This window comes from Crotalus tigris, unplaced genomic scaffold (genome assembly GCF_016545835.1).
Source record: "Crotalus tigris isolate CLP2741 ecotype Arizona unplaced genomic scaffold, ASM1654583v1 scf7180000017614.5298720, whole genome shotgun sequence".
NCBI classification, from domain to species: Eukaryota; Metazoa; Chordata; class Lepidosauria; order Squamata; family Viperidae; genus Crotalus; species Crotalus tigris.
This window is the reverse complement of record NW_024096513.1, coordinates 1,443,453-1,462,058: the sequence shown is the minus strand read 5'-3', so window position 1 is coordinate 1,462,058 and position 18,606 is coordinate 1,443,453. Positions and strand designations below refer to the sequence as shown.

At 40.1% G+C, this 18,606-nt stretch overlaps 2 protein-coding genes and 1 long non-coding RNA gene across 8 annotated transcripts in view; 1 reads left to right on the top strand and 2 right to left on the bottom strand.

Moving 5' to 3' along the window:
- Window positions 1-465: 465 nt before the first annotated feature.
- Window positions 466-1,758, bottom strand: LSM10 (LSM10, U7 small nuclear RNA associated). The gene has a single exon (XM_039327562.1). It carries the CDS (start codon window positions 1,311-1,313, stop codon window positions 936-938), a length of 378 nt encoding a protein of 125 aa, XP_039183496.1. The 5' UTR covers window positions 1,314-1,758; the 3' UTR covers window positions 466-935.
- Window positions 1,759-3,722: 1,964 nt separating this feature from the next.
- OSCP1 (organic solute carrier partner 1) overlaps window positions 3,723-18,606 on the bottom strand; it is a 23,636-nt gene continuing 8,752 nt past the window's right edge. The window contains exons 1-10 of one of the 4 annotated variants that reach the window (XR_005554786.1): window positions 17,942-18,193; window positions 10,860-11,014; window positions 7,947-8,114; window positions 7,155-7,235; window positions 6,937-7,040; window positions 6,593-6,721; window positions 6,440-6,506; window positions 5,780-6,020; window positions 5,632-5,695; window positions 3,723-4,328 (exon numbers count right to left, since the gene is read on the bottom strand). Coding sequence is in view for 3 of the 4 variants with exons in the window: in XM_039327520.1 (XP_039183454.1) it covers window positions 4,212-4,328; window positions 5,632-5,695; window positions 5,881-6,020; window positions 6,440-6,506; window positions 6,593-6,721; window positions 6,937-7,040; window positions 7,155-7,235; window positions 7,947-8,114; window positions 10,860-11,014; window positions 17,942-18,053 (1,137 nt within the window). In the remaining variant the exon portion in view is untranslated. Of the gene's footprint in view, window positions 4,329-5,631; window positions 5,696-5,779; window positions 6,021-6,439; window positions 6,507-6,592; window positions 6,722-6,936; window positions 7,041-7,154; window positions 7,236-7,946; window positions 8,115-10,859; window positions 11,015-17,941; window positions 18,194-18,606 lie in introns of those variants that run through there. The other 3 variants (XM_039327532.1, XM_039327520.1, XM_039327538.1) reach the window with 3 other exon arrangements.
- The window catches only part of LOC120300975, a 16,549-nt gene continuing 16,140 nt past the window's right edge, over window positions 18,198-18,606 (top strand). The window contains exon 1 of one of the 3 annotated variants that reach the window (XR_005554790.1): window positions 18,198-18,479. This is a non-coding gene — a long non-coding RNA (uncharacterized LOC120300975). The remainder of the gene's footprint in view (window positions 18,480-18,606) is intronic. The other 2 variants (XR_005554791.1, XR_005554795.1) reach the window with 2 other exon arrangements.

Below are 18,606 nucleotides of genomic sequence, written 5' to 3'. Positions count from 1 at the left end.
GGTATGTAGGGACACTTAGGCACATTTGCAGGCAGTTCTAAATCAAGCAGGCTTCAAATAGACTCATAGTTTGCAAGCAACAATCTACTACCAGAGGACATGCTGTGGTTTAATGGACACAATGCAACAAAGCCTAACTCAGGTTAACAAAATATAACATTCCAACAAAATCAAATTATGACCTAATAGTATTAATATTCCTATAACATACTTAATTACTATCGCCCACTACAATCCATTTTTGCTAGAACTAGTGTGTTGCATAAATCCAGCCTTCAAATATGCAAGAACAGGGCATGGTTTTATTGACAGAGCCTCATTATTTTTAGGCAGTTTTTTTACAGGCCAGGGACCATAAAGAGGATTGGAAGTAATGTGAAGAACAACTGATCCTGGAATTCTGGGCTGTTTCATTTTTGTGTGTCTGGGTTTTCTGCAGATAAAAAAGGAACATTGCTTACCATCCTTTGCTTATTTTGTAATCAGAACGAACTAATACAAAAAACTCCAGAAAATCCAACCCATTAGGCACAAAATTAGTTTTCATTTCTGATTAGAAATTACTGTAATCCAAAGGCATACACCACACAGCGCTTCAACAGGGGGATCAAAAGACGTCCACCACCTCCCTGCTTCAACAGGCCGTCTGAATTTTAAAGCTTACGAGTTTATTCTTGAGGTTGGTGGGGAGAGAATATTAACAGAAAAGCCTCTGAAAATATTGTTCTTATTGGTAGACAATGGCTTATATTCTGACAAAGGAACGTCACCCTCCGATTCCCCTTTGAACCGGTCTGGGAGCTGCTTGGTCACACCGAGCAGGAAAGCAGCCCCGGACTTCCCAAGAGAGCGATGCGTCTTCTCGGGCACATTTCTCCTGAAACGAGCAGATTTCCAGCACCGGTTCTCCGCGTGCCCGACTGTCACCGGACAGGTCACTTGCCCGCTGGCTTCGGCCGAAGGAACTCGGTCCTGCCCTTGCCTCGGTCGCCGAAGGTGCGGACGCGGTGGATGAGCTGCAGCTGCTGCTCGATCGTGGCCCGGATGTCCACTTCGTCGGGGATGTGGACGTAACGGACGTTCCTGCCGGTGATGAAGAGGTCCTGCAGCCGGCAGGCGCAGCCGTGTCGGTCGGTGAAGGTGGCCTCGCCCAGGCGGACGTTCATGAAGGCGTCTACGTTGACGATGCGGCCCACGGCCACGCTCTCGTCGCGCAGCTCCACGGTGGTGACGCGGCTGTGCAGGCCCTGCAGCAGCAATACCAGACTGTTCTCCGCGATGGTGCGCTCCTTCACCGAGTGGCTGATCTCCATGGCGGCCCGGGGCGCGGCTCAGCCGGAAGACCCCGGGACCCGCATCCCAGCTCCGCTCTCCAACTGGAAGGCAGGCCGACGGCGGCTCGGGTCTCCGGGGCGAAAAGGCGCCAAGTCGCCTGCACGGCGAGGCCCCGCCTCCAAATCCGCGATGCCATTGGCCGGCCAGTGTTCGTCCGCTCGAGTGGGAGCGATGCCATTGGCCCGGCTGCGTGGAGGGCCCGAATCCTGAACGGAGGTTCGGCCCCGGAAGAGGCGCTTCCCGTCTTCCGCTCCCCTCCCCCTTCATACGCCACACAGAGGCGGTTTCACGGTTGGCGGGCGAGATTGTCCGCGTTGTGCACGGCGCCGTTTAATCGCTCGTGGTCTGGCCGAAATCTCCCTTCCAGGTCATGTGCAGGATGGGGCTATCCGAAGACTGAGCGGAATGGGAAGCGATGGGAAGTCTGGTCAATGATTTCTAATGCGAGGTCATATCCAACAAAATGCAGTTCAGCGATGAGAAAAGGTTCTGCTGTTAGGAATAAAGGAAGACACCCCCCCTCAGATAGAAGAAGAAATCTGGAGGCAGGAAGAAAATTTAATCACAACAGTTTAAATCTTTCCAAAGTAGAAATGAGCCCTCCCCCCAAAAGGAATTAATTAAAAAACGAGTCTTTTTTAAATTAAAACGAACAGTCTAGTTCATTTTCAGAGTCCACAGCCTCAGACAAACCCAAGTGCAAACAAAACAGCTCCAAAGTATCAACTTGAACAAACACTGAAAATAAGCTTAACCACAGGAATGCAGGACCGGCTACCGGCAATTAATGACGATTAGAACAGAAACACAGAAAAATACATAAAATTAATGAAACACATCAGATTCTTTCCTGAGACAGGGATTAACTTTTAACCTTTTCCCTAAAGATTGGATAAAGAAACTAGACCATCAATAGACACTGCTCCACGAATCAGGAATGACAGTTTGAAAACTCAGAAATTCAAATAATCAAAATTGACAATTTTGAAAACCCTGGAAAGGTATAAAGGCACACATTTAGAGACCACTCTTTCTAGCTAGCCAAGAAACTTTGCTGAATGTCACTCATCTTAGTTTCTTGCCACTAAGACTGCTTCAATTCAATTATTTCTCCAAAGTGCTGATTGAATCCCCAAGGGAGAGGCTCTTTCCACAGGAATGGAAAACCAAATGCACAGATACAGATAAGGTGGTACCTGGCTCAACTGTGAGCCATTCAGGGGTTCTAGTGCAGCAGGGGTGTAAGAAGAGCACTCCCTTCAGAGAAAAAAAATATTTGGGGCAGAATATTATATTTCTCCAAACGATCTTAAAGGCACACCCCCCCAGGTCTCTCTGCCCCAAGCAGAAACTAGGTCTGTAGAAATGCAGATCTGATAATCCTTTCAGAAAGACTAGAACCAGGTAGCTTGGAGCTGATTGAGATTAGAAAGATAAAGACCCCTGAAATCTACATACCCCTCAGATTCTAAAAATATGACCTTTAGGACATAATAGGACATAATTCTGACCTTTAAGACAATACCAAAAGGACATGCTCAAAAGCTCAGGTTCATGTTACAGGAACAGGAAACGACTTCAAGCACAAAAGCCCAAGAAGGTATAAAAACCCACCACTCCCAGCTACATGTGGTCAGTGTCAAAAGCCAAACTATGCAAAGCTAAGTATGAATTCACCAGACATGCCTTGATTATCTGGGGTATCGGATTTCAATGAGGGGATAGAAATGGACCCTGCCAAAGTAAAAGTAGTGCTAGAATGGCAACCCCCACGCACCCATAAGCAGCTTGAAAGCTTTCTGGGTTTTGCCAACTTTTACTGTCAATTTATTCCCTCTTTTGCAAAGATAGCCATGCCAATCACCGATTTACTCAAAGCAGGAAAAGGAGGGGAAAAACCCTGACCTTGTTAGCCTTTGCAATGGTTGTTAAGAGTGCCAGGCTGCATTCGAAAAAATAAAGAGACTTTGCAGTTGAACCAGTCCTTAAAAGCACCCTCACTCTGAACAATTCATCATTCAAGCCGATGTGAGCGACATGGCCGTGCTGTTCTGGCAAGAAATGCAACCACCAAGTCACTCTCCTAAATTTGGAATGGAGTTTGGGAGGCTCCTCTGAGATTAGCCAATCAGATTTTGTCTGTTTTTTTGTTGCAGGACCACTGATCATTTTTGGTACTGATAATTGTATGGGGGGGTTTAAAGAAAACGAAACACAACCATAGTCTCATTTGCCTGAAATGTCCTATGTGTAACAGCTGAAAAAACAATACTTTCTTAGAACAATCAGTTTGTTATTGGGTCTAATGTAATTTTAGTTTTGGCTTAGAATATTATGTGAACTATATGATACCAAAATGAAATATACATCTAGGAGAGTCAGTCAGCTCTGGGAGAGCAGTAACTTTCTTTAATCAGATTTTGATTACAAAAACTTCCTGGAGTGAATACTGCAATAAAGAAGGTTGTCTTATTTACAGCTGCAGCTAAAAAGAATAGCTGCACTATCATTGTAAACTTAGCTTTTATGGGTAACATAAATTGTTACTTCATAGTATGTATTTTTATTTACAGAACTTACCTGGGGGATTTATGGGATTTCTTTTTTAACTGTAGCTAACATGAACAGAGTTACTAATAGCACAGGAACAAAACTGCTATCCAATAGAGTATCCTCTGACATGTGTGCCCACATTTCCCTAATGCCAGAGAAAAGAACTGTTAAATGGATCTCAGACAGTTCCCAAATTTCATGTGCTAAGAAAAAGTGAGTAGCTTAAGAATCCATTCTGTTCTATCAGACTTAGGTCTTCTAATCAAGCTGGGTATCCTAGCATTCCTCTGCATTAAAGCTGCATGGCTCTTCACAGCTGAGGGTCATAGCTTATCCATCATTGCCAACATATCACATCCTTTGCTGCTTGTCTCACTTTGCTGTTCCGACATCTCAAATTCCCCCATGATGTGATCCAGCTTCTCATTCCGTTGCTGGTCCTGTTTCAATAAATGTTGCAAGCAAGTATTTATGTAAGAATAGAGGTGTGGACAAAATACAATATTACCCTAACATAGTATGAATGAAAATCTATGGATTCAAAACATCTCATTTAAAAAGAAACAGCTCTTAAAAACTCATGATTCATCCTTAATGGATTCTTAACATTTCTCATTTTCCTTTCCACAGAAATGGATTATTTGCGTATATGCTTTTAATATTTTGTTTTTCATGATCTGTTCCAGACTTATTTATCTGATAGGATTTTGAGCCATAGCGATTAATCTAGCATATTAAAATCTGCTTCTGGAAGTTCTAGCTACATGACTGACTTCCCTCAGTTTTTCCTTCCCCTCTTTTCTTAAAAGCCATGGAGAAGGAGGAGCCTTTCAATGACTATGAGTTATAATGACTTGTTATGTTTGGGAACAATGCTATATTTAATAATAATAGTAGTAGTAGTAGTAGTAGTAGTAGTAGTAGTAGTAGTAGTAAAGTTGGAAGGGACCTTGGAGGTCATCTAGTCCAACCCCCTGCTCAGGCAGGAAACCCTACACCATTTCGGACAAATGGCTGTCCACTCTCTTCTTAAAAACTTCCAGTGTTGCAACATTTACTGTTTCTGGAGGCAGGCTGTTCCACTGATCAATTGTTCTCGCTGTCATGAAGTTAATTCTAGGTTGCTTCTCTCCTTGATTAGTTTCCACCCGTTGCTTCTTGTCCTGCCTTCAGGTGCTTTGGAAAATAGCTTGATTCCCTCTTCTTTATGGCAGCCCCTGAGATATTGGAATACTACTATCATGTCCCCCCTTGTCCTTCTCTTCATTAAACTAGACATACCCAATTCTAGCAACCGTTCCTTATATGTTTTAGCCTCCAGTCCCCTAATCATCTTTGTTGCTCTTCTCTGTACTCTTTCTAGAGTCTCATCATCTTTTTTACATCGTGGTGACCAAAACTGGATGCAGTATTCCAAGTGTGGCCTTACCAAGGCATTGTAGAATGGTATTAATACTTCATGTGATCTTGATTCTATCCCTCTGTTAATGCAGCCTAGCACTGTGTTGGCTAACTATTTTGCACCGAAAAATTATTTTCAGACTAATCCACAATTTCAGTAGAGTATTTCTTATGAATGTGTGCTGTCTAAAAAAATCTTATTTTTGTATGTTTATTAACTGGAACAAAAACATTAAGAGGTATATGAAACTTACATATACAAATTGAAGTTGGTCCAGTTAAAAGAAAACCTGTGTTACTCATTTTTTGAAGAAACAATAAGATGCAGCAACAAATATCTACCTGGCCTGCATGTATCTTGATAACTTGACAAGATAACTCCTCTGGACGAGTCAGGGCAGCGTGTCTTAACAGAGCAAATAAAAACTCACATAAATACAATTAATTAATTTACTGAAAGTTTGAAAGTTTCTTTTTATCACTAACTCACTTCTGGAATATGACCTCTGATATTTCAAAGGCCAAGGGCAACTCTGGATATATGGAAGACCCACCACCATTGCTACTACCATTGAAAGCCAAGTATCATACTCTTCCTCCTCATCAGTAGTGAAAAGATTCAGACGAAAACCAGCCTCCTTGACTAGGGGCTTCTTGATCTCCAAGCCACCCATCAGCCTGGCTAATAAATTCAGCTCTTCTTTAGCAAGAGGGTTGGGAGCAGTGTTCTCCTGCATTGACAACAACATTTATAAGAGCCATGGAAAGAAATATGTAAGTTACACAATTTGAACTACTGTGAAATGTGCCAATGATTGGTTTCCCAGTTTCTCCTATTTGGAAATCAGTAGGCTTAAAATACCACTCCCCCCCCCACCTTCACTTAATCATTAGCCCTGGAGTAAAGCAGAATCCATCTTAACAGTAGTTGCCAAATGGATATAGTCGGATCACAACAGAAGGAAAGAAAAATTAAATCAAAATTAAAAAGAAGTTCTGGAAAATACTCTCTGAACAAGTAGCTTCTAGACAGAAAGTCTATTCCAGTATAATAATCTAGGGATTTAGGATATTAATCCTGAACAAAATGAAATAGGAAGCAAAACAGAACCTTGTTCTGTGTTTGTCAGGGTAAATCAAAGATACTGACCTTAGCATGAGATGCCAAGTTTTTGGCCCCTGATACATCTGTCTCTACAGGCCGGCTGATGCTGTATCTAGAGATTAATTGAATTTATGTACATAAGAGGCACATAGGAAACTTGTTGAAAGCCTCAATCTGAAACTGCAGACCATGACTTACATGTTTGTTCCCAGTCTAATGACTCTGTCTCCATGAAGGTCAAATGAACCTTCCCGATATGGAAGAACATAATTTCCTCCACTGCTGAATTCGATCCTCTGAATTTCATCTCCTTTACTGTTAAAAAGTCTGTAACATTGTAAAGTATAAATACTGTTTCCTTTTTTCTTATACAATAGTTGGGAGAGTTTGGGGACCGAGAAATTGATCCATAAACCCAACCTTGTAAACACTGTTATACCCCAAAAGATAACCTGCAGTATGAGGCTGGGGGTCCGTATCCATCTGAACAGGTGATTAGTCCAGTTGGATAGTTAAGGAAAAAGGCAAGTCAAAGGATTCACCTGATGAGTCCAGGGATCTCTGTTCCCCAAGGAACAGAACTTGAGGTTGGCAGCACAAAATGGCCATTGGAATTCTGCACTTTATCTTTTAAGAGAATGGAAACCTATAAAGAAATGCCAAGACTTCTCAATAAAAATGCTTCACTTGGAAATAACTTATGCTAAACATTTTCTTTTTACCATTATCACCCCATGGAAGTAATGTATAACATGCCTACCCTGATATGTATGTCCTGGAAAAAGATGAGCAGCGTTTGTCGGATAAGCTGAAGTTCCCCAGCAGAGAGCAAGATGTAGGTCTAGGGAAAAGAATCAGAAGAGACAACATCTGATGAGTTCTTAGTTCTTCTTGCCCATTTTAGAGCTAAGTGGAGCAAGTATTTTGTATGGCCTCATATCTGTCAGCAGATTATTATCAAATTTATTTCAGTGATAGGTTGTAGGACCCCACTTTTATGCCAAAACTCTCAGTTCTAATGATCAAACCGGAAATCTAGATGCAGATGCATCATGCTTATGCAATTTTGAATTAATTTCATAATATTTTTAATATTTAAGATATACTTTTAATATTATATAACTCTGGTAAGCACATATGTAAATGATGTGATGGTCCTGTTTGATCTTTCACTGATGGTGTATCACTGAACCATCACTGGTCATTCTATGCCATGGCTGTTTATACAGTATATTTAACTACAGTATGGTTAACTAAAATATAATTTACTTAATTTTTGCAGATTTTTGGATGGGCGTGAGAGACTAAAACATAAACTAACTGTATCATCTGGGTATGCATAATCTGCAAGGTTAAAATTATAGATGGCTACTTAGGAATGTAGTGTGTCACGAATACAGCTCATCTGCAATTCACTTGTTCCTTCCAGTAACTTTATTCCCAGAAGGCTAAATCTACTGTTGACAAAGCTATAATTCTTTCTATAATTTAGTTTGTTTTTTATTCTTTTATACTATTTTTGTACAGAAGATAGAATGTACGGCATTCATACATCAATGAACTTGTGAAAGGTAACATCAATTTGGTTCAGAATTTTGGGCGATTCATAGACAAAATCCTTAATGGCATCCAGGTGGTTGAAAGTGATGAGCAGAAGGTCCTTGGGTCGAGGGCAGAGGAGAACTTGGTACTTGAAAGCCATAGTCATTAGATCATAAAGCTACAGAATAAGCAAGAGATACCAGTTAATCACAAAGGCCGGGTCAGGGCAGCAGCATTTATAAAGTTACTTATATTTTATTAGAACATGATTACTGATTTAACATCTCATTTTAATACAGCTGGCAGGATTTTACTTGAAGAATACCAATAATCCTGGCTAGCTTTCAGTGCAATGTTTATTAAAATGCAGGAAATACACTTTTCATTCATGCCCAGGACCTAGCAACAATATACTGCACATTATTTAGTTAAATGCATATGGTAAACGGTTAGAATTAAAAATATTAAGATATACAGGTAGTCCTCGACTTACAACAGTTCATTTAGTGACTGTTCAAAGTTACAACACTGAAAATGTGACTTATGACCATTTTTCACATGACTGTTGCAGCATTCCCATGATCACATCATCAAAATTCAGATGCTTGGCAACTGGCAGGCATTTATTTATGACAGTTGCTGTGTCCCGGGGTCACGTGATCACCTTTTGGGTCCTTCTGACCAGCAAAGTCAACGGGGAAGCCAGATTCACTTAACAACCATGTTACTAATTTAACAACTGCAGGGATTCACTTAATAATTGTTGCAAGAAAGGCTGTAAAAAGGGGGAAAATTTATTTAACTGTCTTGCTTATCAACAGTAATTTTGAACTCAATTCTAATTATAAGTTGAGGACTTCCTGTAATAAACCGAAGCAACAGCGAGTGAAATTAATTGAAAGCCCTCAGTTGATAAAGCAAATGGTATGAAATAAAAACATCTCAGCAGGAAACTTACTAACATTATCACATCTGCATTCAGATATGTACCTAAACTTAGATCTTGTATTTGTATGCATATTTTATATAACATAAAGTAAATAAATAAGTAAACAAATAAATCAGTCTAACATCAATACCTGGGAAGATCCAGGAAAAGATTACCAAAAAACAGATCTGTGAACAACTAGAAGCAAACGAAGTTATAACCAGTAGCCAGCAAGGGTTTATCAAAAACAGATCATGCCAAACCAATCTTATTTCATTCTTTGACAAAGGGACTAAATGAGTAGACCACGGAAACGCTGTGGACATAGTATACTTAGATTTCAGTAAGACATTTGACAATCTACTGCTTAGTAAGCTAGAAAAAGGTGGGATAGACAACATCATCACCAGATGGATTTGTAGCTGGCTGACAAACCATACTCAGCGAGCAGTCCTCAATGGCACTACAGCCACACGGAGAGCAGTAAGCAGTGGGGTACCACAAGGCTCCGTCTTAGGCCCAGGGCTCTTCAATATCTTCATCAACGACTTAGATGAGGGAACAGAAGGGGAACTCATCAAATTTGCAGGTGACACTAAAATGGCAGGAATAGCCAACACCCCAGAAGACAAGCTCAGGATCCAAAAAGATCTTGACAAACTTGAACAATGGGGCCTATCCAACAAAATGAGTTTTAATGTGGAGAAAAGCAAAGTTTTACATTTAGGCAGGAAAAACCAAAGGTTTAAGTACAGATTAGCTAGACCTGGCTCAAAAACAGCAACTGTGAGAGGGATCTTGGAATCCTAGTGGACGATCATTTGACTATGAGCCAGCAGTAGGCAGCAGCAATCAAGAAAGCTAATATAATCCTGGGTTGTATAAACAGAGGCATAGAATCAAGATCACACGAAGTATTAGTACCGCTTTATAAAACCCTAGTAGGACCACACCTGGAATAATGCAACAAATTTTGGTCACCATACTACAAAAAAGATGTTGAGACCTTGGAAAAAGTTCAGAGAAGAGCAACTAAAATTATCAAAGGCCTGGAGACTAAAACATATGAAGAAACGGCTGCAGGACTTGGGTTTGGCTAGTGTACAGAAAAGATGAAATAGGGGAGACATGAGAGCAGTATTCCAGTATTTCAGGAGCTGCCACAAAGAAGAGGGTGTCACATTATTCTCCAAAGCACCTGAAGGCAAGACAAGAAACAATGGTTGGAAACTGATCAAAGACAGAAGCAACCTGGAATTAAGGAGAAACTTCCTAAAAGTGAGGACAATTAACCAGTGGAACTGCTTGCCACCAGAAATCATGGGTGCTCCATCACTAGAGGTTTTTAAAAAGAGACTATAGGGTCTCCTGCTTGAGCAGGGAGTTGGACTAGAAGACTCCATGGTCCCTTCCAGCTCTATTCTATTCAAATTATTCACTTACCACACACAGTTTCTTGAAAAAGATAAAAGTAGTTCGTTGAAGATATACATGTAAACACATTAATTAAATCTTCAGATATTTTCATTTGGCAAGTAACATCTTGGCAACTATTTTGTTCAATAACACCATTGAACAAAAGTGATATGAACAGAAATCAGCCAAATCAGGATTGAACATATGAGGCTGAATCTGACTGTTCAGACTGGGATTTTGGAAGGCTGATGAGGACAAGCTATGGTATGGACAAGATTGGGGGGAGGGGGTGAGTTTCAAGGGCTAAGGCACTAGTTGATTAAGAAAGCAGAAAAAGACAGATAGAGGTGCAGAGTGACATTTCATGAGACTACATGATACCATATTTTGTCCTTCGCTGTAAAGTCAGTAAGCATTGATGTGATTAAATACATGCACTGAAAATCAGTATTTCAGATCATTTCTTCACTTCCATGTGCATCTATGATTCACCTTGTGTGAACTTAATAATGGCTTTTCTTGATAAAAACTGGGTTTCAGATTCATAAGACATCTAGAAAAAGAAAGGTTTGACCTCACCTTATCCATACTGGGAGCATTCAGTCTCATGATGGAGGCATGAACCAACCGCTCGAAAACTGTCCTTAGGGCTTTCCTGGAATAGAGTTCCTGTGGCTTAAATAGCTCATCCATAAAATTTTTATTGAATATGCCCCCAATGATGTCATTCATCACTGAAAAGATAAAATAATCATAGTTGTTAGAAATCAATTGTTTTAGTTTTCCAGGAAGAAGCGGGCATTTTGCAATTGAGAAGAAAATGTGCTGCTGAGGCTGCTTTTTCACTTAAATGTCTTTGCCTCCAGATAATTCCTGTGCAAGCAATATTCTGTTCTGAATATCCCTCAATTAAAAAAGAGACATGCAGAAGATATTTCCTGATTTCTAGACCGGGATTTCACTAGACTGGTAGCAATGCAGAAATTGGAAAACATTTTCTTATATTTGGAAAGGCGATGCTTGAAACTGCTTCACTGCTGTTCCTACACCAGATAATTCTTTCTTCCAACAAGATAGAAATGTTTGCAAAATCCAAGAGGAATATTTTTCAATTTCAGCAGTTACAATTTGCAACATTAGTTTTTGTACTTCCAAGCTGCTTCAGTTCTGCTTCTTGCAGTCATGACAAAAACATGTTTAAATATAATGACATATATTGTCATTTATCTCAGTTTCAACATTCTGCAATTAGTTGGGCTAATTTTCTCAGTCTTTAACTATTAGAGGACCCCTTTTTCTTATGAGGATCACATTTTAGGCATAATAGTTTAATTATCAATATTTAGGTGCTGTAACTGCCAAGAGAAATCTTCACAGTGGCATTCATTAGCATTACTTAAACATTAAATGTTTATTAAATTTATATCCTGCCCATTTCACAGTTTAAGGCAATTCTGGATGGAGTTGCTTTTTCCTGTACATAAGATCCATGATATGGATCTGCTGGCTTTGAAGAACTCTCTACTCCATGAATTACAAGATGTTAATAACCTTGAACACTGAAGTGACTCAGACTTTCTGTGACTGCGTATGGGAGGATCAGATAGCAAACAGGTAGAAAATTATCCAATTATCAGTACTGTATCATCAGACCTGAGATCAGATTCAAATTAATTACAGAAGAGTTGGCTGTCCTTGAGGGTGATGAAGACACTGCAATTTAAGTATTATCCAATATTGCCATTTTCCCTTTCCATGGTGGAGGCAGACAACAATGGAATTTCCTCAGTTTTCCACACAAATGTCAGAATCAATTGTGACCCCACAACACACTTAATTAGGCCTGTTACAAATATATTGGCTGCATTTGCACAGCTTACTTTTAAACTGAGGTGCAGGTTTGGGGGTTCATATGAATATACTGTAACCTAGCTCACGATTCAGTGAATTGTGCAAAACCAAAAAATGGGTTAAGGGCATTGTATGAACATTCCCCACAATGCCTTTTCTACCTGACATTTTTATTTTTTCTGTAGAGTCATTCAGCTCAGCATTCAATAGATACTGTTAATCACAATATCTCCAGAGATAGATATGCAGCACAATTCCCTCTGGACAAACTCTGAAGCATAAAATATCTGTGCTAAAGCCTTCACTGTTTCTGAAAAGAAAGTCTTTCATGTATGCTAATTAGACTACAAGTCAGAAAACCTCTCGGTCCAGTGGAAGAGCCTTTTGCATTGTATTACCCCACAAGCCATATTCAGAGGGTAAGTGGTAGGTGCTTAATGCCTCATTTTTAACTGGGGATTCCGGAATTGTTCTATGACCTCCTGCAATTTGCACTTGGGATGCCCTGAGAGTGAACGCACCAAGAAAATGATTAAAGAAAGGAATGTTATGCAGCCACAATACAATGTTATGTATTGTACATTTACCATTCGGAGCTGAGATCTTTTTAGAAACCTGCTGCTCAAATCTATGCAAGTTAACCAGTTTTTTTTCTAAATAAATGATTATCCCCTACACCTTGCTTACCTACAAGACTATGATACAACATAGGTAAGTGGATCAAAGGTAACACACTGTGGTAATAACTGTGGCTGTCACTAGTGCCCACTACGAATTGCAATGATGCCAAATTCCACCATTATATATATGTGTCCCAAACATCTGATGCCCTACCTAAGCCAGGCATTTGCATGATAATGGCACACCTATACTGTCATTTACTCCCCACAGACACTCATAGTTGCAATCTGCTTGCTTTGCATCACTATTAATTTGAATACAACAAAAATTTTATGTCAATATGAACAAATGTGGTAAAGTCATACTAAATGATATTGAAAAGATCTTAAAACAATAAACAATTTTACAGCAGAAACAACTGAGGAGAAACAAACTGGGCCAAATCTGTTTGCACTCAGCATATGTACAATTAGACATTATTCATGCAACTCAGAGTGTTTCACAGAATTCTAGAGCTGGAAGGTACTCTTGAGGCCATAGGCTTTACACAATGTGGAGGCTACAACTGGTATGTAATGCAGTGATTGCATTATGCCTGTATGCCAGATTTGCTACTGCACAGATTCATAGAATGAAAGGAATTGAAAGGAAGTTTGGAGATCATCTAGTCCAACTCTCTCACCCCTGCAAGAGTCCATAACATCAACATTCCTGACAGATGGCCATTCAGTCTGTATAAACACCTTTAGCAAAGAGAGCCTACCATTCTCTAAGGCAGTGTTTCTTAAACATTTACACATATAAACATTTACATGTATTACATATACATTCCTTGTCACTATCGCTTTTCATCTTCATTTGATAGGATATTAATACTATATTATTTTTCAACATAGGCTGGCAAATAAATTCAATTTTGTGGACCCAAGAAAGGACCATACTTTAAGAGATACTGCTGATGGGAATGTTGTTCCATTGTTGAACAGTTCTTACCATTACATTCCCCCCCCCCCAATATCTATTCAAAATTGATTTCCTTGATATTTAAACTTGTTTCTTGTACTGTTTCCTGAAATAACTGAATAATTCTTCCCCGCCTTTTATGTGATAGACTTTCAGATACTTGAAGACATATCCCAAATCTCCAAACATTCCTTATAAGATTCCTTGCAAACTTCTTACTATCTTGATTGTGCCCCATGAACAAACTCCAATTTATCAGTGTGCTTCCTAAGACACAATACACAGGGATTGATGCAATATTCTAGGTGCAGTCTGGTCAACGCAAAGCAGACAATGAGTTTTATTAATCTTAAGAACCTGTAATTCTGTTGATGCAGCCTATGATTATTTTTGCTTCTGACATCTTGTGATCCATCATAGGACCCAGAATTTACTGCTGTTCAATATGGAGCTCTCATTTTATACACATACTTTTCAATTTTACTGCCCACAGTATTTATCCCTGTTCAAATTTATCTTGGTGATATGGGTCTTTCTCCAAGTTGTCAAAATCCTCCTAAATTCTAATATTATTCTCTAAGACAATGTTTCTCAAGCTAGGTGACTTGAAGGTGAGTGGACTTCAATTCCCAGAATCCCTCAGTCAACAATACTGGGATTCTGGGAGTTGAGGTGCACTCACCTTCAAGTTGCCTAGGTTGAGAAATACCGGTACTGCTCTAAGAGGTTTACTAGTTCCTCGTCTGTTCTATTTCTTCATCATTGAACAGCATGATGCAGACTTACTAAAAATGCACTGAAGCATACCTATTGGGCAGGATAACATTTTTTTTCTAGTCATTCCAAGCACAACTCAAGGTGCTGATTATTATTATTTATTTAGTACAGTTACAAGCCACATCAAATATCACTTTTTGCCACATTATTCTGATTCTCATATTGCGTCATCTACAGGGGGCCTGTTCAAGGTTTCGTTATCTTGGGAGTAAGGGGTTATTAGACAAGAAGGCAGTCTTTGAGACAATTCCCATGCTTTGGTATTTATTTCCAGTACTGACATTGTACAAGACCGTGAAAATAATTTTAAGCTTCCCTTTGAAGCTTAACGGTGATACTGTTTCTCCCTTTATATATTTTATGTTTTGGGAGGAATAAAATGTGAGGAGCATGGTTATGATGTTTCATTATACAGACTCTTAAATTTGGCAATATCAGATATTTGAAAGGATTAACTGCCAACATTAAAATGAAAGTGTAAAATGAGGGGATGATTAGGTTTGCTTCAGTATCGTTCCATATTGGCTTAAAATCCATAAATTTGTTCATAAGGTGCAAGAAAAGTAATGTTTAAAGATATGAACATGATTCTGAATTATGTATCAAAAATGCAGAATCTATCAATGTTTGGAAAACTATGGAACTACAGAATGAAGCATATCAAAAATATTACTCTTTTATAATGGAAAGACAATGCCATTATCAATAGATTCTAGATTCACTGTTTATGAATTATTTCCATTTCAATGTAATGGAAGGGCTGATCTGTGTGGACAATATTTAATGCTGTGTTTAAAATGGGTTTTTTTCCTCTGTATTTTCTATATGTTTTCTATGTTTTCTATATATTTTATTTCTAAACATTAAAGCAAATAAACAGAACAAAACAAGCAGATCTTGGAATTCCAAATATCATCTTATTTCTGTCAGTGAGAAGTCAAATTAGAACAGGGAATTTCACTGGCTAAAAAAGATTTGATTAAATTTAACCTTGATCAAATATAGTCAAATAATATGTAGACGTTTATAAAGCATTATCTTGAGTGCAAGACATCTACAGATAATAGAATGCTTATTGTCAAAAAGTATATTAAGTGCTAATATGAGAATAGGCAGTATTTTTTTTTAAATGGTTATTAATTTAAAATATATTTTCACTCCTGGAATTTTCATGCCTTTTCCTGGGACATGAATGCATATTATCACGTCCAAATTTATCCTGGAAAAAATGTGTCCCAATAAATTCCATAGCTGCATGAGGATTTGAACTTAGCCCACAAATCTCAACTGATCTTTCTCCTATACTGGCCTTTCCAGCCACGTTTGACTATAACTGGCATCATCTCCAGATTTTTGCTATGTTGCAAAGAGTAGGAGTTGCACTTTATACTAGCCTCCAGATTGAAGAAGACTGCTAGATGCATTCTTTTTCTTCCTATTGCTTTTGCAACCTATTATGAAAAGTAGCCACTTCTGTAGTTATGCTTATTTGGACCCATTATTCTTTCTAGCAGCCCTTGGCTTCTTCTCTTGCTGGAACCATAATTAGTGTTAGGAAATAATTTTCAAAGGGACAGGAGCCATCTACTGTGGGAACACAAAATCTTGTTGGATGTCAATAACTGAAGTACAGAATATAGTATACGTATTTCTGGACAATCTGCATTATCAGACATGAATAGATTAAAAAATGAAGCCAGAAACAGCATAATTAGCATTTTACAACAGGTCAATTTGTCTTGTCTAGTGACAATATTTTACCTGTCAATTGATCTACACCTTACCTCAAGGTTGAATTAACAAATTGGCCTGTTCAACAATGATTCAAATAATTTTTCTATTTCATTTATTTGATTTCTATAGCTGCCCAATAAATCTCAACAAATTTTTGAACCCAATTTTTTGATGGATTTGGCTTATCACACACAAAACAGACCATACACTTCCACAGCTTGAACATAAATTTTTGTGATTCAGAGTAACAGAAGTAACTGAAAATCTGAAGAAATTTTCTGGCAGCATTCTTCAACATACTGCCTATATATAGTTTGGAATCTCAGTGCAGGTCTAAAAATGTTACAGTACCTCGTCTCCTGTCCACATCAGTCCATTCATCTACACGAAGCATAAAACAGAAAAAATGGCGGGTCAAGTACTAAGAACACACTGAAAACAACGCGGAAAAGAGAAAAGAATTGAAGAGGAAGGTACTCTGCCACTTAATAAGATGTTGCACAGAAGAAGACAGCTATTGAGGATATTTAAAGTGGCAATGATATAGGTAGTATGAAATGGAAGTATCTAACTTTTCAAGCCCATTTCACACTATGGAGAAGAACTGCATTTTCCCAGCATTAAAAATTCTTGAAAATGAAGGAACAGTTCAGCAGCAGCTCAACTTTTATGGTGTCCTACCACAAATGTAAAAAATTATTCACAGGGAACCAAGCTTTGGTGAGACATCCTCAGATCCACATGGATGGGCTATCGTTTTAGAGCGATTCCATGTTTCTCAACAAGAAAAATCTGCAGAACCAGATTGTTTGATTTCACCTGAAAAGCTAGAAAAATGAAGCACAACCTGGCCAAATAACCAAAAATTACTACTTTGTTATTTTTCAGTCTCTCCATTTCCCAAAAACTATTTTGTTCTCAGAATGCCTAGAGAGGTAAAGAAACCAGTTTGCCCATCAGTAAATAAACAAAGCTAAACTAAGATCAGATATTTTTGATCCAGAGGTCCTGAATTTGTGTATGTGTGTGTGAAGGTCTTCCTTCTAGACACATTCATTCACATGTGAGCTGATTTATCCTCATCTTGGTGTTTTGTTTCTTTATTTCACTTCCACACCCCGGTGGTCCATTTCTGATACACAAGGAGTAATACCTCTTAAAGTGAACCCCAGGTGTTCTTGTCTCAGAGACCAAGCAGCCGTTCTCCAAAAGCCCAGGAAGCAAGAGCATCCTCAGCCCCTGGAGGGGAGTCTCTGAAGTACAGGGGAGGGCTGAGAGCCTCCTACTCAAGGGAATCGGCGCCTCCTCCATAGGAGAGCAGGCATGCCCTGGGGGATGAGGAGCTTGCGAGGGACAGACAAGCCTCTCGGTCTCCCCAGGAAGGGATTCTCTCTGCTTTTTCCCCTCTGCTGCGATTCCAACCGGGTCCAGGGACAAAGGTCGACTACAGCGCTCTCTAATAGGTTTTATCATCAAGAACAATTATGGTTTATGTCCACTTTCACTGCACTTTATTATTGCAAATAAATCATGATTGGATGAACGCCAGCAAAAGCTTTAGTCTTTTAGTCAACCCGGGGGAGGGGGAGAAACAGAAGGCCCGGCCCTCCTCCCAAGGCGCTGCGGCTGGGCGGACCAGGGGCCCCCGCGGGGAGGGGCATGGGGCCTGCACTCCCGGGGCCCCTCCGGCGGCCCCGTCCCGGCGGCCCCCTGACCTTGGCGCGCCTTGTCTCCCGGGATGCTCTGCGCGCGCAATCGCTGGTCCACGATGTAGAGCATCTCCCCGCCTAGGTTGAGAACGAGCAGCGGCAGCGTCCGCAGCGACATTGCGGGGAAGTCGAAAGAAGCCCTCCCGGCGGCGAGAGGGGCGTCGCGTCGCGTCGTCGCCAAGGCAACCGCGAGGGAGACGGCTTCCGGTCGAGGGAGGGCCCCGCCCTTGCGCGGCACCGAGACGGCCGTAATTAGGATTTCCAGAGGCGCGTTCTCGCGGGCGCATGCTCTTTCCTGCTGGCCGGGCGGGCCTGAGAGAAAACGAGGAAGTCGGGAGGGGAGGGGTTAACGAAGGCCCCCCCATTCCCAACCGCCGCGAGGAAAGTTGGCCCTTGCCGCTCGCGTCCTTTCAGCTGCGGAACGTTTTGCCTGCAGGCTCCATCGAAGGGCATCTCGGATGGCTAATAATTTCAGACATACACCCGGCTTGGTCACCTGTGACAAAGACTTCTAGCCATGGACGACTCCACCTTTTTATTACAGGTAGTCTTTGACTTAACAACCATTCCTTTAGTGACGATTCAAAGTTACGACAGCACTGGAAAAAGTGACATGCCAGTTTTTCACACTTAACACCATTGCAGTGGTCATGTGACCAAAATTTGGATGC